This window comes from Xiphophorus couchianus, chromosome 6 (genome assembly GCF_001444195.1).
Source record: "Xiphophorus couchianus chromosome 6, X_couchianus-1.0, whole genome shotgun sequence".
Taxonomy (NCBI): domain Eukaryota; kingdom Metazoa; phylum Chordata; class Actinopteri; order Cyprinodontiformes; family Poeciliidae; genus Xiphophorus; species Xiphophorus couchianus.
In genome coordinates this window covers 22,223,200-22,245,566 of record NC_040233.1, presented here as the reverse complement: position 1 = coordinate 22,245,566, position 22,367 = coordinate 22,223,200, and the positions used below count along the sequence as shown (strand labels likewise).

The window sequence follows — 22,367 nt, the reverse complement described above, 5'->3', positions numbered from 1 at the left end:
AAAAAAACAGACCTTAGTTGCTGCATTACAAACGAAACATTACACCAAGTTCAGCCAAAAACAGGGTGATATAAGATGCCTGTAACTCAATGATCAGTTTTCAAAAACTCTGATGTGTCTATTTGCTAACATACGAGTCTCTATGAACCGTGAGTCAGCCATAACTAACAGCAGCAAATTTATCATGGCTAACAAATTAATTTAATTTATTAAATGTTAATTATATCCGGCCATGCTTGCTCTCTACCTCAGAGGTAAAAGCTGTCAACTGAACTGAAAGCATTAATAATTTAATGTGTGCTTTAAACATGATATAAACGTCCTTCTCACATGTTTCGTGTGAGCAACTATAATAAATATTTTTTAAAAGTATGCTAAAGTTAGTAAAAACAAAAACTATTTTAGTTTTGCACTAAATAGAGTCCTTAATTACACTTAATGAAGGAAGCATTATTTAAGGACCTAATTACAAGTCCTTAAATATTTCTTTTTAAATCAAAAATCAATATTTCTTTTGGTTTTATGATGATAACAATAATTTCTATCTAGATTTTGTGTAAGCTAGAATGTTATCTTATCATCCAACTATACAGACTTTGATGCAGTTAAATTTAAAATTTCTTAGAGCAAGTAAACCAGCAGTTTTATGCAGATTCAATGCAGCATAAAAAACAAAAACAATAAAATGTTCTGGATTTAAAATGTGCTGTTATATGTTTTATTTCCCCCCACATAATCAGGGTGTCTCTGATATTCTGTGGCTTTAGATGCTAAATGTTGAGGCTCTATAGTAGTTATCATTGGTTAGGTTTACTCACTAAAGCATAGTTTAAATTACTCACGCTATCCAGGACTGTTACATTATTCTCATATTAATCACCACGGCCAAACAGATGGCAAAGAGAAGAAGCTCTCAGATGGTTATGCGCTGCGTTGACTTAAAGCTGGACATCTCAAATTTTCTAATTTAATCACAAGTTCTGATTACATATCAGTTTGTAGCATTCCACTCTAATTAAATGCCTTCATTTGATTTTCTGTAATTAATTAATGTTAATGTCTTAACCCTAAACAACATATTTAAATGTCAATATACTTTAGCTCCAGAGTCATCTCACAATATAAATTAAATTTAAATATCTTGATTTGATTTGACTGAAACTGTTTGTAAGAACATCTATCAGTATTACTATCACAGATCCAGTTGAAAAGCATTTCCTTCTCATCTGAAGCAAGAAGAAGGAAATCAAAGAGACTGCTAGTGCTAATCTAAAACTAAAACAAATGCCAGGGTTTATAATTGCAATTTTTATATTTTATTTTCTTATAATAAGAATCGCACACCTTTCGGGTAGCTTATTTTTTTGCTAATGCAACTTTCACTCCCAAATATCTTGCAAGGTGATAAATCATCTAATGAAACTTTAATTAGGCTGATAACTGGACAGATAGCTGATGGCCAAAGAGAAATGTTTGCCACGTGCTGGGCTATATTTCTACTCTGAGATTGTGTCTTCTTCCTGTTGGGCATCTCTCTCTGTGAGATAAGTGTACATGGACGTTTATGACACGTCCTGGCCTGCAGCACAGAGCTTGTTCAGCAGAATGATTAATTCCACACGAGACAGACAGCATGTGATCTCTGGACTCTCCTTAGCTTATGCGGTTGCTTATGTCTTCACTTTTTTCTGCTGCGTACAAAAGGCAGAAGTCATCTGAACCATGCAACGCTTACCCCAAAGGTTTTGAAACCTCGTATTTTCCAAAAACATATGCATGGTGCCCTGGTTAAAGATTTATTAAACAAGCATACTCAGCAGATAAATCAATTATAATTTGTTAGATATACGAGGTATTTGGCTGAGAAAGACATTTTTACTCTTTAGTTTCTGTAAACTTGTGGAAATGGGCAAAGATGGGTAACCTTATGAACCTCATTAGGGTAATCTAATTTCCATAGTAGCGGACATGAGCCTTCAGCTGGCACCTGGTTAAAACATAATTATATGGTTATATGGAAGCGTGTTTCTGACAGTGTCAAACAAATAACCCGTATGATCTAATTTTGAGGAACAGAAATATGCAAGCCAGCATTTCCTGCTCATCCCTGGAGACTTTGTGAGGGTTATTCCAACTGTATATTCAATTAAATCCTAACACAAAATAATACTAGATGGCTCTCACACAGAGCTACAGCCTTAAAGGAAAATGTCAATGCATTTATAGTTGTTAGGTCCGTTTTCAAGCTGTGAATAGTAACACTAATAGTTAGGACTGAGTTGTTTTGCTGCTAAATCAAAACAAATCAGTCCTAACCAACTATTTGACTATTTAAATCAGTCAAATAGTTAGTTAGGACTGATTTGTTTTGCTGCTAAATCCCACTTTGAAGTCTTCTGGCTTCAGTTACCAGTAAAAGACCATTATCCCCCACTGTCCAGCTTCCAAAAGGCTGCGGGTCAGCCCATATGCAGGAGAAATTAGAGCCTTATTTCAGTGCCTCTGGCTGGGCCAAAGCTCCCAAATCAACCCCCAACCTCGACAACACTGTCATCCAATCATACCTCACATTAGACGAGTCTTTCCAGCATTTCTACCCTTTTGCCCAAAGCGAAGGTCACATTCAGAGCTGCAGATGAGTTCAGATTAGTTACAGACACTCCCTGCTCACGTTCAACAGATAGGAGGCATATCTTATCAGGAGCAATCAGAAATATGCTGTGCATTTGTAACCTTTGGAAAGTTGAAAGGTCATTATTTTCTCATTTACAATAAAATGGAAAGGGAGAAAATTTCTAGAAGCATAAGCACAAGCATTTAGGGTTGAAACGCTTGATCAAATTGATCATGATTAATTAATCGACTATTGAAATAATCAACTAATTTAGTAATCAATTAATCATTAACCGAAGTGTACAGACCCCCAAAAAAGGCCACTTGCTAAACTAACTCAGATCAGTAATTAGGAAAAAACTACAAAAAAAATCCAACATTTTGCATTTAAGATAAAAAATAAAAAAACAAACATTTAATTGCTTTCCAGGCAATAAAATGTTTATTTTCTTATTCAGAAAAGTAATGGAATTATTTGCTTATTTGCATATTTAAAGCTTTTTTAATATTGTGCAATAAAAGCTAACGTGGTAAAACAAAAAAATCTGCAGTGCCAATTTTTAAAATCCGATTAATCGTCAGAATAATCGTTAGAATAATTGATTACAAAATAGTCATTAGTTGCAGCTCAACAAGCCTTCTTTATTAGCAAAATGTGTATAAATTATGATATGAACCAAGTATCTCCATCAAACATGAAAATAACATGTGTGGTAATCTGAGATTATGAGCTACTACCATCCAGTTTTGTTGAAAAGACAAATAAATAAATGCTACTGTGTTCAGTCTAACCAGTGAAAAAAATAAAAGGCTATATGGAGATGTTTACTGATGTTTATGTGAATGGGGTTGAATCTCAACTAAGAGTAGCGCTACTTCAACATATTTTTACTCAAGTAAAGGTAAAAAGTAGCAATAATTACTCAAGTAAGAGTAAAAATGTAATTGGTAAAAACATCTTAAATACTGATCAAACATTGTCATCAAACCAACAGGAAGTGAGTGAAAATCTGAATTATTCAACAATTGCTGCACAACATCCCATCTGAGGACAGAAATTAAACTCCGCCTCTCGTCTATAATCGCCACATGTCAAGATGCTCTCACTCACCGTCGCTTTACAGCTGCAGCTTTATTGGGATGAATCGGCTCAGCGCCGCTTTCAAGTGATCCAACAACGGTGGGAGATAAGAACCCTTCCAACAAGCTTATCAGTTCACTCAGCGAGATTGAGTCATAGACGTTATCTGCTCAGGCCAACCGAGACAACAGGAACCGGAGACAATGACCAGAGACAATGACCAGAGCCGGGCGGCTTCATTTGGCATTTAGTGTGCAGAAAAAATATTAAATTTATTGAAACATTGGAGGAAGCAAGGAGACGGGAAAGGAGAGAAATAAATACAGGTGGGATACCAGGAAGGAATGAAAAAATAAAGAAGGGAAGGGAAGACAAAGAAAGAAATAATAAGGTAAGGGGAAAGAAAGGAATGGAGGAAGGAAGGAAGCAAAGATGGAAAAAAGGAAGGAAGAACAGAAAGAAAAGGAAGACAAAAAGAAAGAAGGAAAGGAATGGAGGAAGGAAAGAAGGAAAGGCAAAAATGAAGGATGAAAGAAAGGAAGGAAGATGGGATAGCAGGTAGGAAGGAATGAGGCAGAAAGAAAATAAAGTTAGAAAGGAAATGATGGAACAAAGAAGGAAAGGATGGAGGAAGAGAAGCAAAGAAGGAAAAAAGACAGGAAGAATAAAGATAGGAAGAAGGAATGAGAAAAAAGGAAGGATTAAAGAAAGAAAGGAAAGTAGGGAAGGAAGTACAGAAAGAACAAAGAAAGAAATGAAGGAAGGAAACAACAAAGAAAGAAAGGAAGGAGGGAGCAAAAGAAGGCACTGAAGGAAGGGAAAAAGGAGCGAAGGAAAGAAATTAATGACAGAAAAAAGGAGGGAGGAAAAAAAGGAATAAAATGAGGTAGGGAAGAATTGAAGAAAGGACAGAGAGAAGAGAGTTGGAATAAAAGGATGAAAAAAGAAGAAAACAAAAAGAAAGGATGAAAGATGGAAGAAAGGACCTGAGGAAGGAAAGAAAGGAGACAATGGGAGTAAAAAGGAAACATGAAGGATATAAAGAGAAGAATTACAGAAAGAGGGAAATAAGGACAGACTGACAAGAAGAAGGGAAAAAACACAGAGTAAAAGGAAGACAAGAAACAAAATGAAGGAAAGGAGAGGGGGAAGGACAAAAGGAAGGATATACTATTTATACAATATAGTGCAAATCTCAGACTTTTCCAGTCTATGTTTTTAATTGAATAAAACTGAATTAAAGGTCAGAGACATGTAGCCACTTCTTTCCTTATTTATCCCAAAATAAATGAAAATATGCCACATTTAAAGCATCAAATACAAGCCTTTTGACATTCAAGATGCCAGAAAGGAGAATTTCTCTCAACATAATGATATTTAAGCAGGATTTAAAAAGGTCAGTATGTATCTACATGCATTTGATTCAGTCTAATTGGATTATATTTGGCATGCTTTGCTTTCTGCAGCCAGCATTTAGTGAATCAGTCCTGTAAGTCACACCCCTAAAGAGCAGCAGCAGCAGCAGCAGCAATAAGAGCCTCCTTTCCTGGAAAATGTCTGATCCATTGACCAGGAACTAACCTGAATTTGCAGCAATTACATCAATTTCCAAGGCAGATATTAAGAAACAAGTGGACGAATCTTCCTTGCAATGAAATTAAACGCTTTTGTTTTCCTTTTTAAATGTGCATGAAGTGCAAATGGTCTTACCCAAAGTAAAACATCCAATCTAAAAGCATGTTTCAGTTTAACAAAATATTAAAGGAGCTAAAAGGACTATCTCCAGCAGACCTACGCCTTTAACTGCTCAAACTGCGATGTTTTTCATTACCTGGTTGGTCCTATAGATATATGCTTCATTCTCCTTTCAGTCTGAATTGGGGAATTCCCGGCTGCTCAACCATAATTACAGCCTTCCTGTGTTGCATTGGCCCAGCTTGGAAAAAACAGGACCAGAAACATGGTCACCCGCAACATCTTTCACGTTAAAAAAGCAAGAATGACATAATTTACAGCCAAGGAATAACCTTACAAAATGGCATATTTTCAGTTTTAGTTTGCAGAGCAGCATTACTATAAGTTTAACTCTGACTATATGCAGAAAAGACAACATTTTGTAACTTTTTGTTTTCAGAGAGCACCAATCTACAATGAAGTATTAGGGCCATACTAAGGAAAACAATCAAAAAATAAAAATACAAGAATAAAATTGTTCAAGGATAAAGTCAATATTACAAGAATAAATTCAAAATATCACGAGAATGAAGTCAGAATATTATGTCTATTCTAGTAATACTACGACTTCATTCTTGTACGACTTTATTCTTGTAATTTTATGACTTTATTCTAGCGTTTTATTATTTCTATATTATTAGCGTGGCCCTAATACTCCATCGTAAACATCTTTAAAAGAGTCAATCCAATTGTTTTCTTGCTAAAAACGATGAGTGTGGCTTTGCTTTCAAAAAATGGAACTGAAACTTTGGGGTTTTATAGTCCAAATATAGTTTAAGCATCTGTGTCTTAACTTTGCTACATCTGCTTGTTTATAACGCAGCAGAGATAGTTCTAAAATCTCATTTTAGGACACTAGCTCTCATTAAATCCACCAAGAAGTAATAAGAAAAAAACTACAGTGCTTCACAGAAATGTAGAGGAGAACTAACACGGTAGAGCTAGGCAATAAATCAATAACTATATACACAGGATCAATGTCAATAGATAATTCATTTCACTGAACTCTGATGCAGAACTGCACAGCAGAGGAAAGGCATTAGCTGCTCAACCTCACAGCCAGCTAAGCAAGGCAGATAGCATCAACTAACTTACTCTTTCTTTGGTTACCTAGCAACTCACTCACTCTTTGGTTACCTAGCAACAACCTGCTGAGTAACTGACGCAGCAGCAGTTTAAGGTTTTGCCACGAAGCTGCTTAAAAATAAAAATCAACGGCATGGAGTGAAGTACAACAGCTCAAGTGGAAATTGTGAATAAAAGAGGAAAAGTCACGTCACTAGTTCAGCAGAATTTCCGATATTTAAAACAAAAACCTAATCAATAATTATCAATATAGACTGGTGCACTACAAAAACAGAAAATCTTACCAAGTGTTTTTGGTTTAGTTCCTACTAAAAATGTCTTAGTGCCCTTGAAAAAAGACAAAATCTAACTTCCAAGAAACTTTTCAGCAAGATATAGGAGCTTGTTTTAAGTCAATAATTCCTTAGTATTATTTTTAAGAAGTTCTATTTCAAATGGCAGATGATTTCACCCATAACAAGACACTTTTACCATATTATACAATAGTATGCTTTAATAACATACAATATCCAACCAGAGGACCAATAGAATTGTTTAGATCTAGGTATTTATGGGTTTCAATGGCCCAGTCAGAGTCTAGACCTAAATCTGTGCCACGACTTGATGCAAACTGTAAAAAACAACAACAACAAAAAAGATCTAACCCAGCAAACATTCCTCTCCCTCACAGGGAATCTCCATAAGGAACATTTTGCACATGAACTCTGCACAGTAATTCACAATCTATAGTTACCAGTTCAAGGTTGTACAAAACATCAAGTGAGACATGAATTGAGGACGAGACATTCTCCTGATTAGTTGGATGGAACAAACATGCGTCTTGTTTATGGTACAGCCAAGATGTCAGACAGTTATCTCCAGCTATGAATTTTTTAACTGTTATTAATGCAGCGAGCACAGGCAAGGAGAAGAGATTACATTTATTATTTCTGTGAATCCTCAGGACAAATGTCTGTCCTGCTCACATGTGGACTCATTGGTACATTTATTGGACTTTGGATAGCTGGCAGAGTAAAGTCCAGAGTTCTCCGCATAAATCTATCTATAATCTAGCATACAAGGAGCTGACTTTACATGCACAATTTCCTCAAAGACTACAAATGCTACCAGCTATCAGTGGTCCATGCAAACAGGCAAGACTGCACATGCTGCCACCAACCAGACAACACTTCAAGTCTCACGGACTTTGGCCCAGTTTTATCTCCCCGGTTCTCCACATTCTCTATCGTGATTCAACCTCGTTGACCTGGTGAAACTGCTTTTGACTGAGAAACAAACAAGCCGCCTGAAACTTCAGACTCTTTGAAAGAGGATAGTAAAGATACTTTCGAGAGTACAGTGCTAGAGATTTGCCCACTTTTCTTCTGGTTTTGTCACACTAATGTTTCAACATTTTTATTTTAAACAGAAATGACAGAGAAATTAAGTAAAATATGTTTTAAAATGATCATTTTATTTGATTTGGGGAGAAACAAAACTATCCAGGCCCTAGAACTGACCTTGTAAGGCTTCACTGGAAGAATCTTCTATATAACAGTGTAGTAATTTTCACCCACTCTTCTTTGAGAATTATTTAATACTATCCCAAAGGAGCATTTTTTGAACATAAACAGACAATTTAAAATTATTGGGGTCCCAAAGCCATTAAAATTGCTTCCTAAACTTTTCCAGTGTGACTGGGTCCCTTTTCGTCTACTTCCTGTTGCCAGACAGGTCCTATATTTAAAGGGTGGTTACTTTCTCACAAAGGGACAGTTGTTTTTATTTAATAACTGAGATTATTATTTGAAAACTGCATTTTGTATTTATTCGAATTTGTTTGTAAGAATAACAGAAGAGAAATGGTTACACTGCGACCGAGCATACCCAAAGTGAGTTAGGCTGATTTTCTAAAAAGGTCTGGCCTTCGAAATGAAGAACCTTCCCTTCTCTGATCCATTTACATTCCTATTCTTAGTCAACTTCAAAAAGGAAGCCCACGCTGTGACAACTTCCCATTTCCGAACTGCCTGCATGTGCCCAGCACAGATTTTTATTTAAATCAGGTGACAGCGTGTGTGTATCAATGAAGCCAAGGTTAAGTGCTTTCTCAGCAGTTATAAAAAGAAGAGTTAAGAAACCTCCTTAGAGAAGAAAACAGCTGATAAAGGCGAATGGACGTGACAATCAGCACTTTTAAGGAGCCTGCAACGTGTCATGGACTTTAATAGTCCAGGGATTTGCTTGGTTTTTTATCACAGTCAGCATATTTTATACTTTTAATTATCAATTAAGTTATCTTCTTCAGATTCAGATTGCTGCCACAACAAATGTTTTTTTTAAATATATATATATATATATATATATATATATATATATATATATATATATATATATAGAGAGAGTCATTAAATGCTAAATAAGAAGTTGAATAAAAAGTGACGGTTACCTCACACATGCTTAGTGCTGACTGACAAGAGACATTAACGTGTTTTTAACTGATGTCTGGATTGCGTGACGTTTTGCGTGAAACATTTGTGAATGGACACTTGCTCTCACCGTTTCACATTCCGTGGCACCAGGAAAACAGCAGCCCCGTCACGGTGCGTGGGGAAAGCCCGGTGGTTTGCAGCGGGAGGACAAAGACGAATCCACATGTTAATAACTATGATCCACAACGCTGTCTTAACCGTTTATGCGAAACTGAAACTCATCCCTTTACCTTGAGTCTTGAGAGGGACAAAGAAACGAAATCCCCCTGACATTAAACAAGCAGCTGTCACACAGCGGCGTCACCGACCGGAGGGAATGGGAATCCCGGTGTGGGGCTCGACCGAGTCCGGGTGCAAAGGACCGGACACCTGTAAGCGCTCAGTTTTGGTAAACCTCCCCCAAAGAAGGAGTGAGTAACCCCGCCCCTCGAGCTCGAAACGCCGGACCTTGTAAACACCCACGTTAGCAACGGACTCTTACGTCATGTTCCGCGCAGTGCCCCCTGCTGGCGGCCGGCAGCAGCAGCAGTGTGCTTGATGTAGAGCCGAATGCCACATGACCACTAGGGGGCCGCATCAGGCTGGAGCCACACTTTAAGTTTGGAAACTAAAATAAGCTTAAAGATGAATATTTGAAAGCTTCTTGTGAATATTTCTCTCACTTAGCCTCAATTTCTGTTCTGTTTACATCACCGTAACAGTTATTTCATAGACATAGATAAGCAGAATTTATGGTCATTCAACTGTACATTTAAAATGAGTGAAATTCAAACCACATAACAGAAACCGTTTTTTAATTTGAAGAATACTTTGTCATTTACTATTAGCTGTATTTTTGCAAAACTTTTGGAAAGGAGGTGCAAAGCTGGTACCTTGTAAATATGTTCAATTCTCTTGCCTTTAATTTTTTCAATTAAAGGCAATAAGAAATCATAGTTAAGCAGTTCTTTTGAATGTTTTTATGCAACATCTGCACAGAATATTTTCAACAGAAGGAAATCAATTACTTTTATAAGTAATTTAATGTTTAATATCTTCAAACTATGTGTTTTATATTTCTAGGTTAGATACCAAGCTGTCATTTTTTCCATATTTCTGGAAAGATCAAATAAAATAAAGATTTTTATAATTTTTTCAGTTTTCAGCATTTTTTGTATGTCTATCAAGAAGTTCCATTTTCACTCGTTTGCTTTGTCTGTAAAAATCTGGAGACATTTATATTTATAGCTTTCTTCTGATTAATGCTCCCCTTGCCTGCAATTTAGATTTATTTGTTGGAAAATCTGGGAAACAATCTGTCATTCTTTTAACCTCTTCACAATTATGTATGATTTTATGTTGGTCTATCACATAAAAATCCCAATAAAATAGTTTTATAAGTAAGTAATAAGTATAATAAGTTTGTGGTTATGTGGTAAAATATTATCATCTCTTTAAACTAATGGCCTAAGTATTTTTTTTTTCCTGCCAAATGTGATTTTAGCAACAAAAAGAACACATAAAAAAATCAACACCTCTCCCCCTCCCAAAAAAATGAAATAAGCAAAAAAAAACACTTTTGGCAAAACATGACTTAGGCCATTATTTTAGAAAGGTGATGATATGAAAAAGTTTAGATACTTTTGTTTAATTTCAGAGCTAATACTCTTAATCTGAATGGTGGCATAATTTGCTCAAATTGTGCTCTAATAGATGTTTCTGTGGAATATTTTATGAGTCATATCCATAATCACTCTTCACTTTTTTTACAAGTCAAAAAATATGTCCACTCATTTTAATTAAAGCCACCATCTTAGAGGGGTTTTGATTTAACAAAATATGTTTTCGTTTCCTTGGTTCAATTTTGCTTGTATTTCTGGATGCAGTTCAGAACACTACCTTCAATGACAATGGCTCTCAGATGTCCTTCTTAGGTCATTCTTTGATTTTCCTCTCCAGCACTACCTTTGTTTATAACCCAATGATAACAGCTACTTAGCAACGGTGTTAGCCAAGTCCTCGGCTTCCAATGAGATTTTCTGCCCTTCTGAGCGTTTTAATAGCATTGTGTAACCTCCAGTGTGGAGATCTACAGAACTGACTCAAAACAAAAAAACACAAATGATATAAAAGAAAACATATGAACCCTTTCTCAACTTGTAAAAAGATTCAATCCCTCAGGAATGATCCGTTTATAGAACTAAGTTGTTGCCAGCTAACTGTCTTACAGTAGCTGTAAAAGTAGGTTTCTTTTTCTTTTTCTTTCTAGGCATCTTTTCTTGGTTTTCTCAAAAAAATCCAAACAGAAATATATATTGCACCAAAACAAAAAGATGCTACTATGAACATTTGACATCAAAAAGAAAAAACCCCAGCAGAATTTAATTAAAAAATGCCAATATTTGTTAATATTAAATGCCTTGTAAACAATTTAAATAATTCAGCTGAACAATTAACAGAGCTGAATGAACAGAGACATCCTCTGAAGTGCCATCAGTGGCCAACTGATATATTAGGACATTCTTATTTTCTTTGGTTACCAACCATCTGAATCAGCAGACAGTTTGCTGCTCTGTTTGTTTCTGCTAAAGACAACAAAAACATATTACTTATTCTACTCAGAAAGTACTATCATGACTGTATTTTCACTGTGCTTGATGAATCAGCTCTATTTATACAACTTATACATTTTAAAAAGCCTGTTGCCAATTAACCACAAGTTCCAGTTATGTAGCAGAAATCCCAAAACAAGGTTACTATATATAAACAACAGTAAAGACAGTAAATATAAAACTTATTATGTACGTTTTTGGTAAATAAATGGTAGGAGGTGTAACTCACCTGTAGTAACAAAGAGTTGCTAATTTAAAGGGACTCCAAGTGGACTCAGCAATAGCATATTTTAGCATGTAGCCTACAGAACAGTTAGCATACCAACATATTTGGAGTAGCAATGTTTTGTGAAAACCACAAAAACAAGCTGTTATATGAAAATCTGTGTAGTTAGCATAGGAAGATGCTAACTTTTGTTGCTATGTTTACTACACATGAGATATGACACTTTTTATAGCCTTGTGAGTCTCTCAAGATAAGTTAGCATAGCAACATCAGTTCAAGGAACTACAAAACAAGTAATAGCTGTACTTTAGAAAACTATAAAGGTGCAAATCTACTTATTCTCTACAGTTAGCATATTAACATGAGTTAGCGTAGCAGCACTAGTTGAGAGATCTGTCTCATACAAATGTGACAGAGTGAAAATAAATTTTTTTGGCACTTGTCCAAACTAGTAGCAACATTTTTAGGTGATTTAAATGGCTGAAATATGATCTATTCCATATGATCCCACTTTCATAAAATCATGCTAAAACTTAATTGAATTAGACCAAAGAACTTGTTGTATTCACTCTAATATCATACAAGGACCCAACAGAGGTGTTACACTCAGATTTATTCAACCAAGTATGTTTCATGTAAACAAGTGTGCACAAAGGGAAGACCTTGTCATGAAGGTCTCAACGCTAAACCAAACGTCTACCTGAGATTTAGTTCAATTCACCAATTCACATGTAATTCACAGAACAATGCAGAGAAACAAATCTAGACTATTTCAGTTTTCTGTGGCACATGTTGATGCTACAATACAACATGTTGGACAGCAGTTATCGGAGACAGATTTGGTAATCTTACAAGCTACGATGTCGGCCCTAAATGACTCTTCAAATAGAATTTTCTTCACTATTCTTTCGCTCTGTCATATTATTTTTTAAAAAGCTTCTCTAAAGCTCCTTTAAAGTCTGTGATATTGCTCTTGCTACATTGAAAAAATAGAAAAGTTTCATTTGAACACTGAGAAGTGGATGTAGTTTTAAAGAGGACCTATTATGCAAAATTCACATTTTGCATGTTTTTATGCTTCCATTTGGGTCTCAGTTCATTCTAAAAAGAGCCCAAGCACTAAAAAAACACCCAGCTGTTATTTGGCAATAAGCTAATGTTTTTTGTTGACTGGAAAATTAGTTGCTTCCAAAGGCTCCTGAATCAAACGGACACTGTGTGGTTACCTAGCAACCCCAGCAGAGACCAGCCCCGTTACCTAGCAACCCGGAACTCCTGGTCAGCTGGTTTTACAGCTGCATTTGCTGGAAAAGATCAGTGTTTTGTTCTTGACTTACCATCCAGAAAATATGTTTGTATAATGTTCAAAGACGGTTGTATAATTATATATCTGTTTGCAGCCATTTTCACACGCAAGTGTAAAGTTGAGCTTAGGAAGGGCTATTTTGGATTTAAAGTGACAAGAGGCCCTAAAACAGCTCATTCTGAAAAAGATAAAAATAGTCTGAACTGAGCAGACTAAAATCTTATTATCTAAGAAGGATTTTGTGCAAAAATGTACCATAGCCCATGGACCTATCCTACCTGTTCAAGGAAGCATAATAGGTCACCTTTAATAAAGAGTGTTGCCCTCTAGTGTTCATGGCTGTGTTTCAATAGTCCTTATCAGTTAAGTATTTGTTTTTCATTTCCATTTCCTCTGTAGCCATCACATATTCATTACTGACTGCAGAAGAAAGTACAAATCAAAGAACAACACCATAGAGACATTAGGGAGGCTCGTAAGCTGAAAAAGAAACACCTAGGGTTCTGTCGCTGAAGTGCTGGGTGTCACTGAATCGTTCCCTCCCTGAGCTCCTTCCTCTCTCGCCGGTGTTGCATCTATTTCTGCTGCCCGATCCGCTGAAGAAGATGTGTGCGTGTCGGAGGCGTCGAAGGACTCGCCCCCGAGGTCAGTCAGTTTGATGTAGCCCTTGCTGTTTGAGCGCTCCAGTCGAGGGCAGCTGAAACGCCTCACTCTGTCACTTTGACGTCCCCCAGACACAGTCAGGCTGCAGCGCCGGGCGAGCCTCGGCTGATCCGCCAAGGAATTCAGCGACTTGTTTGAGCCCATTGCCATGGAAACAGGCTGCAGAGGAAACAGCTGGGTCCAATGTGGATGAGGCCGAGACTGCGGCGCCCCCTGTTGATTACCTGTCTCTGTGCTCATGTCCTCCTGGCTCTGATGAAGAGGTGGGGGGTCAGTCGCCGCTGCACCCATCTCAACACAATGACTGTTGTTGCTGCCATGTCCTTCCTCCTTAATGTTCTCGGCCGCAGCCTCGATAATAACCTCTTCCTCCGAGCGCCCCTCTGCCTCCTCCACCTCACAGTTATTGAGTTTGATCACTGGCAGCGTGAAAGCGTTCACAGAGGACGTGACGATAGAGGTTGTCTCCCATTGCCGAGGCTGCGGGGCCTGCTCGCTACTATTGCTGTAGTCTTTGTAGATGCTGTAGACGGTGTCCGTAAAGCTCTGCACATCTCTGGAAAAACTCTGTGGTCTGCTGGCCAGTGAGGAACGTCTAAACATCTCGTTGGTGTCCAACTCTCCCTTCAATTGGAGTCCGGTGGAAGGCCAGGAACTGCGTGTGAGTGTCCCACTCGCCGGGAATGACACAGACGGACCCTCGGCGCTTCTGGATTGAGTGTAGTTCACCAAACCGTTCAGAGGTGAGTACTCCTTCGAGCGTATGCTATGCAGATCAATTACCGTGGAGTAGATATCTCTCAGGTTAATGATTTTGGTTTTCTTGTCTCGGTTTTCATGGAGGACAGCATTGGCACAGATGAAGAGGAAAATACCGATTCCCATTACCAATGGTCCGAAAACTTTCAGGTTGTCTGAGTAAAGGTAATTATCCAGGAAGTCACAGAGGATGCCACAGTGAGGAGTGGGGTTGGGGTTGCTGCTGTTGGAATGGCTCTGGTTTGACACATTGGTCTGCCTTGAGGAATGCTTGTTATGGGTCGAGTTAGATGGTGTGCTTCTGGAGTAGCTCATCTTGCTGTTGTGGAAAGCACCGTTTCTGCGGCGCTCCTGGTACTCCTGCTGATTCTGACTGGGCCAGTAACCCAGAACAGCCATAGAGATCCCAACCATGAGAATTACAATGCCAACGGCAGCCACCAAACCAGCCGGCGAGCAGAGATTGAGCTTTCCTTTCACCACCACCACATCGTTCTTCTTCTTCTTCTTGGATTTCCGTTTCCGCTTATTTTCGGCTCGGTTTTTGGAGCGGAGGGAATCCTGCCGCCTGTTCATGCGCAGCAGCCCACCGGTGGCAATCATGGTGGTGACTGGACAGTAGGCTCGTCACTCAGTCTATGAGGACACAAAACAGAACAGTCAGCTAATATTGAAGAGAGTAAATCATTTTATAGACTCCAAAAAAGTAACATTTCAACATTTTTAGTTGTTTGCCTCTAAACTTTTAGAGACCTGTTTGTCATGACAGTAAAGTACAAGATAGATAATTCTCCACCTCCTCCCTGAGCTACTATTGTGACGCACATAAATGTACCACTCCCAGTCAGAAACAACCAATCAGAGCCATGAGGAAAGTTTTAGTGCTCAGTCATCTTCATATACTTGCTGCTTAACATATTAATGGTTCCAAGAAAACTGTTTATTCACCGCAATTGGTGGCTATGCTAACTAGCCTGAGCATTCATGACACATTCTACTGTTGGGAAGACATTGTAGTCTAACAAAGAGAAGAGTGTGAGCCTGATTGACAGCGCTAAGACCCTCCTCCTGGCTCTGATTGGCTGTTTTTGACCAAGATGTGTATCTTGGTCAAAAAGATTCCTTCCTTCCTTCCTTCCTTCCTTCCTTCCTTCCTTCCTTCCTTCCTTCCTTCCTTCCTTCCTTCCTTCCTTCCTTCCTTCCTTCCTTCCTTCCTTCCTTCCTTCCTTCCTTCCTTCCTTCCTTCCTTCCATCCATCCATCCATCCATCCATCCATTCATCTCTTTTTTCCAGTGGCAGTTTTTTATATTAGCCATAAGAACGGCTACCTGGGGCGTAATTAGAAATGGGAATCTGAAAATTTCAGGTAATTTATTGCATTTTGATAGGAGAAAGGAGAATCAGTATAACTTTTTTATAGTCCAAGTAAGGAAACTTGCCTTGCAGCTACAGTGAAAAACATTTAAAAAAATACAATCACAAACACAATTACTCTGCAACAGTAGCCAAATCAGTAATGAGGCAGAAGTAATTGTTGTGGAAAATGAACAAACCAACCGTGGGAAAGACTAAAAGTGTAGAATCGAAGTTTTCTGTTTATTATTTTATGTTTCATGATTGATCAAATCATAAAATAAAGAGAGGCGATTATTTTAATGCTGTGAGATGGCCAACGGTAAAACAACCGTGTCGCTCTGCTGTTGCTCCTTTATTCACATTTTTACCTTCCCATTAATATCACTTCCTGTCTGAAGCTATGGAAATCTAAAAGGTTTGCGGAGTCACAAAATCAAACTAAAAAGAATATAAATATGTTTCAAACTCAGACTATTATATTTTACTATAAATGAAGCTTACAAAAGGAAATAAACCTGAAAATCCAATTATGTAGCTTTGTTAATTAACATCCTAAGGGATGAGGTAGAGAATCTATTAATGGCTACAACAGAAAAAGAGCAAACACGCTTTATTTTCCTGAATGTATGTGGTGAGATAGCGCAGGGGAATCGATATCTAACAGAACTAGTCTGAGTCAGACAAACCCATAGACAGAGACAGAACCCTGTGACCTGACTCCAGCATGTCATCATTTGACATTTTCTTTTTATAAATACCACACTGGCTCTTAAATGCAATCACAAATAATCTATCATATTTCATAAGAAAAAGCTGCCTCAGAACCACAATCAATGGAAATAGGTTCCTTAGAACACCATGTATAGACCGATTCAATAAATTAGAACATTATTGAAAAGCTCATTTATTTTAAGAACTTTATCACCAAGTGAAAGGCATCATAAAGGTTAAATGATGACTGATTTTCCACTTACAGCTACTTCAGAAAGTACTTTTAATCTGACAAATGATTCATTGGGATATTTATTCTAATTTATTAAAGATGGCTGTATGATCACATGAAAATAATTGTGAAATCTGTGCATTTTTATTGTAGTGTCTCTCACATTTTGATCCCATTAAAACGTCAACGTTTCTAATTAGGATGATCATGAAGTAGGGATGTTTTTCTCCAGAAGGGATAAAGCAGCTGATTGATTTGTTGATGAGAGGAACTAAATGCCTGCGACAGACTGGCGACCTGTCCGGGGTGTACCCCGCCTCTCGCCCGGAACGTAGCTGGAGATGGGCACCAGCAACCCTCCCGACCCCATTAGGGACAAGGGTGAACAGGAAATGGATGGATGGATGGAACTAAATGCAGGACAGACCTGGAATAAGACCAGATTTAAGATTGAGGAATAGGTTCACCTTTCAGCAGGCGTCAATCTTAAACATACAACTAGATGTATGAAGGCCTCGTTTAGATCACAAAAATACTTTCCTTCCAATTAGACAAAGCTTGAGCTTTTGCAACAACAAATAAGTAAAATTTCAGTCTCAAGGTTTGCAAGTCAGTGGCGACATACCTTACAAGATCTGCAGATGTAACTGCAGCAAAAGATAGGTAGTGATACAAAGTAGTGATACAAGAGGAATATGTATAAATCTATACCAAAATGAAATTAGTACCACGTATGATTTCCTTCCAATTCACAAATAAAGCATAAATTTATGTTGGTCCGGTCAGATAAAAGCCTAGTGAAACACATTTCAGCTTGTGGTTGCAAAGAAACAAAATTAATTCAAACAGAATGAATAGCCACTGAAATCCATCAAAATTCTGCATCAAGAGGTAACTAATGTGCAACAATTAGGTATTTGGGGCAAAATGGTCCATTTACTCTTAGGAAATAGAAGTAGGTTGAGATAAAACAACAATGTGTAAGCATGTAATGAGGGAATAAGTTGGGCAAAGTGGCCCAGAGCCCCATTCAAACCTTTAAAACAAAACAGTGAAGAACTCTGGCAGCTATTTTACCAGCAGTTCTCTTGTGTTGTTTAGCAGTTATGCAACAGAGCAGCTGCTGCTTAAATTTTTTTTTCCAAAAAACAATAAAAATAATGAAAACACTACATGAAAATCAGCATCACCTTACTTTTGTATTTTGTAGACAGAAATCTTAATTTCAACGCCAAACAGATCTTAAAGCTTGTTGTAGCAATTCAGATTTGATAGACGGATGGCATCTAGATTAAGTTCCCAGCATTGCAGTGTCAGCATCCATTATGGTGAACATTGTCACATGTCGGCTTAGTACACATCACCCTGCTACTGAGTTATTCTGCAAAGCAAGAGACACGCAGCGCAGGACAAATAAGGAACAAGTTTTTGACAGAAACCGTTTAAAGTGAGTCAAATTTTAAAGAAGTATTGAAAAGTTAAAAAGGAGCTGATCATGTAAAACATGTGCAATTCTTCCATAATTATTAAAACGCCCCATCATGCATTACATGAGATAGACTTTGTAGCAGTTCTAAATAACCAGCAAACAAATAATCAACTTATTAATAATAAATTGGCCCAACTGACCACTTTTTTATTAGGTGAATAATGTAAAAGAGTTGACCAGTAACAGAAAACCCATTTTATTAAACATTATGTTACTGTATAGTTTTGCTCACAACAAAATTCCTGATTAGTCATAAAAGAAATTATTGTTACTTCATATTTTAATAACATTTCTTAGCTCATTTTGAGTAAGATTGCTGATACTGAGATCTGAAACATAATTCATAATTCATCCTTGAGTCAGTAAAGGAATATTTATTCCTTTTATTGGTAAAAGTAGACACTTAAATTCACTAGATTTCAGCATTTTAGCATCTCCAACTCCCTAAAAACTGAAGTTTTGGAGTCAAAAACTCCAAATCTTCAGGATAATATTTAGACTGAGTGTATAAAAAATGACGCTTTTCTAAAACAGAGGTGTGTAAAGTACTCAGCAGATCAAGTGTGTTACATTTGGAAACTACAAAAAATAGCTGCTGACTCAGTCCAACCTACAACAGCTGCAGCGGAAATACAGAAACATCAACTTAATCCTCTATCCATGACCATCTCCTCAACTGTAATCATAGTAAATCTCAGGAGAAAGAATAGAACAACATTGCTTACTCTATATAAAAAAATACAAAAAAATAAAAAAAGATGTGAAATTGACAAAAATAGCTTCTTTTCCCCCTATAAAGTGCGATGTGCAGTTTTATCATGTCCTGCATCAGGGATTGTGCAACAAGTAGAAAATATGCTGCTTCCTCACAATGACCCCTGGAAAAGTATAGGTGCAATTCAAGTCTACAGTGTATGTCTAAAAATACAGAGATGTAGGAAAAAGCATGATGATAACCACCTAGGCTGACAGGAGGGAATAAGAAGTGCGGTATCAGGATGCGACAGTGTAATGTGTCCAGACAGGAAGCCAGCAGGCATGTTCTCTCCACCTCACTCCTGACTCTCCTCTCTCCCACCAAATCTCCCCCGCTGACCCTCTCCTTCCTGCTTTCAGATCCATCAACCAGCACAGCTGCACTTCGAGATGACAGCGCCCTTCACGATCGGTACATCACCAAGAAAAATAGAAACTATTACTCGCTTGTTTACGCACCAGCCCAGTTATGTAACGTATTCTTTTTACGGTTTTGTTTTTATATTTATGATTAATGACGAAGCTGGACAGAAAGCTCACTGTGTTGCATTGATGGAGACGTGAATTTTGTAGCAAACGTTGAGATCATTAAAGAATAATTAATAAAGTTAAGTCCAGTATTCCCATTTTGGTCATGCTGGTTGAAGTTTGATTTAAATAATTGTTCCAATATTTGTTTTCTCAAAAAGCTTTTGTTTAAGCTATTTTTTAAGGGGCAACAACTCAAAACTAAACTTTCATCAAGTGTTAGAGTCAGAAAAAATAAAATTAATAAAAGTGTGACACATAACTTATTAGTAATTAAACTTAAAACTTTCTTTTCTGACACAAAAACAATATTTGGAGTATGTCTGAACAATTAATTGAATTTCCAATCATATATGATTCACTCTTACAACAGCAGCAGCAGAATTTCTCTGCAATTTTAGATGAGACATCCCAAAACCAATAAACCTGATTTTAACGTAGAAGCTAAACGTAAATCTTTTGTAGACATGAGTCAAAAATAATTGTCCTGATAGCCAGAATTTAAGCCGATAATGTTTTGTTGCAAACATTTCTGGTCTAAAGGTGGTCTAAGCTTAGATTTCAAATTAGATTTATGTTTTATTCAGTAGCATTGATGATGCTAAACAGGTTTAAAAAATTGTTTCTTTGCAGCTTTGGCCATCAACCAGATACAGCTGGTTTGCTTTGTTTCATAGAAAATAATAATTTTTTTGTCCTGTCTGACATCACCGATGTGCGTTTCCTTCAAGGAATACTCTGAATGCACCATGAAACGCACAAATGAGCCATTCAACATGCAACTTTGCAACATGTTACATGTTCACGTGTAACACGGAGCCCAATGAGATGGCTGTTAATGTTAATTCAATATTTGAACGTGTGTCCAACAAGGACTGAGCTGCTTTGTTTGCTTCCTCCACAGGCAAACTATTCTAAAACTGCGCAGAAAAATTGACATGATTGTTAACAATTTCTCCTTCTATTTGCTGATTGGCCCCGTTGAAATACCGAGTAAAAATCCACTTCAATGAGAGAAAGTGCAGACGGGGAACTGAAGGGATTTGAGAATCGAGAGAATTGCGTCGGGAGGAAATGGTCAGACTAATTTAGGGTAAACATTTGTTTAAATTCGTCGGGAGGTCTAAATGCATAAACTTCCAATAAATGTGTTAGAAGTTGAAATAACTCTCTTTTCTGGAAAGTACCAAATTAAGCTATTATAATTAAAAATACTCACTGGGAAGAAATATTTCGACATTTTTAAAATGTGGATTACTGATCCACTTCGGTGATCCACTCGTGACGTCAAGACCTCCTCCTGATATTTAGAATAGAAAAGTTGACACACGCTGTTTTGTGACTAAAGTTTTACAGTTGCCACCCCCTCCCCCCCCCCCCCTCTCCCCCCACCACCCCTTCTCCAATTTTAAAATAAACTACAAAGGTTTTGAAATATTCTCTGAAAAAAAAAAAGATTGAGGTAATTTCTCCAGGATGCGGATCACCGAGTTCTGCTCACCTGCTGAGCAAACAGCGCTCCGGCGCTCATCAGCAGGTTTATGGCGATCTTCTCTTTGCTTCACGACCAACATGCACTCAAATGCCTCCCGGGCGAGAGCAAGTGAGGCTGCACTAACACCGACAGGGGCGTGGGCGGACCACAGTCTCCGCTTGGAGAGAGAAGGGCATCGGAGCAACGTGGACCAGAGGTGGGTGTGAACAAGTCGGATTATGTCTCTGTCTGCGGTGCTGAACAGGAAGCTGATGGCTCCTCGGTTTGGTTTGGCTGCCACGGCAAATAGCTCGTCTGGCAGGATGGAGTAGGCTGATAAAAACGCTCAGTCTGTCCAATCTGCGGGGGCGCATATTTCCCCCCCCCCCCCTCTTTCTTACATTTTTGCGCAATGTTGCATGAGTAACCGTCTGTTGATATTACGGCGCATCTGTTTCCCTTCTGTTGGGAGCAATTTCTGCGAAGAAAACACGAGCCGCCGTGGAAGCTGGAGGTGGCCCCTGAAAATGTCCAGAGCCGACACCGAGTTGGCTGGGGGAGGGGAACGGCGGTCGGAGGGGGGGGGAGCTCGCAAGGTGAAGATAAATGACAAACATCCGTACACCTCTGTCACGGCCTGACGAAACCCATGCGCTCACAAACCTCAGCGCTGTGTGGTCACAATACGGCTCCTCATGATGGATTCCCTCCCTGCTTTTGTTCTCCAACTTGTTAAAAATACATTTTCTATGTGCGCCTCACATCTGATGCACGGAAAAACAGAAATACACCCATCAACTACGTAAATAAATGCTCCAATTTTAGTCCCTGGAATAAAAGTAAAGGAGAAACAAGCCCACTGGTAATTAAAAGTCTGATTTATCCAGAATATTCTCCAACTAAACCCATCTCTCATGTCAAGCCAATCAAAAGACTCCTGACTCTTGCGTTAAACAGGCGCACAGGGGGATCATCTGGATGCAAAACCGCCTAAGAAAGAAATGGTGGTTTTAAAAACAAAAAAGGTGTTAAAATCGGTGAAATAACATTTCTTACCAGAAATAGTGTGGATAATCTCGGGTCTTCATGGCGCGCTCCTGGTTCGGCTGTGTTCGGACGTAGTGCGCCGCGCTCCGGTGCCAAGGCTGGAGGAAGAGTGGGGCTTTTTCCAGCTCAACGCGGATTCACAATAGAGCCAATAGGGGCGGGCCAGACGCGTTTCTATTGGTGGTGATTATTAGAGGAGGTGAAAAATGAGAAGTGTTATCATACTGTATGCTACCTGCTCCA

At 38.1% G+C, this 22,367-nt stretch overlaps 2 protein-coding genes across 13 annotated transcripts in view; both read right to left on the bottom strand.

Moving 5' to 3' along the window:
- The window catches only part of epb41l3b (erythrocyte membrane protein band 4.1-like 3b), a 65,190-nt gene extending 55,751 nt beyond the window's left edge, over positions 1 to 9,439 (bottom strand). For 4 of the 12 annotated variants that reach the window (XM_028019906.1, XM_028019905.1, XM_028019908.1 and 1 more), the window contains exon 1: positions 9,216 to 9,435. In XM_028019906.1, the coding sequence (XP_027875707.1) occupies positions 9,216 to 9,258 (43 nt within the window). In that variant the 5' untranslated portion in view covers positions 9,259 to 9,435. The other 8 variants (XM_028019896.1, XM_028019900.1, XM_028019901.1 and 5 more) reach the window with 5 other exon arrangements.
- A 2,957-nt stretch (positions 9,440 to 12,396) lies between these two features.
- On the bottom strand, positions 12,397 to 22,249 carry tmem200cb (transmembrane protein 200C, genome duplicate b). The gene is made up of 2 exons (XM_028021811.1): positions 22,134 to 22,249; positions 12,397 to 15,166 (listed from the first exon to the last, which is right to left on the bottom strand). Exon 2 carries the CDS (start codon positions 15,131 to 15,133, stop codon positions 13,604 to 13,606), a length of 1,530 nt encoding a protein of 509 aa, XP_027877612.1. The 5' UTR covers positions 15,134 to 15,166; positions 22,134 to 22,249; the 3' UTR covers positions 12,397 to 13,603.
- Between the last annotated feature and the right edge of the window lie 118 nt (positions 22,250 to 22,367).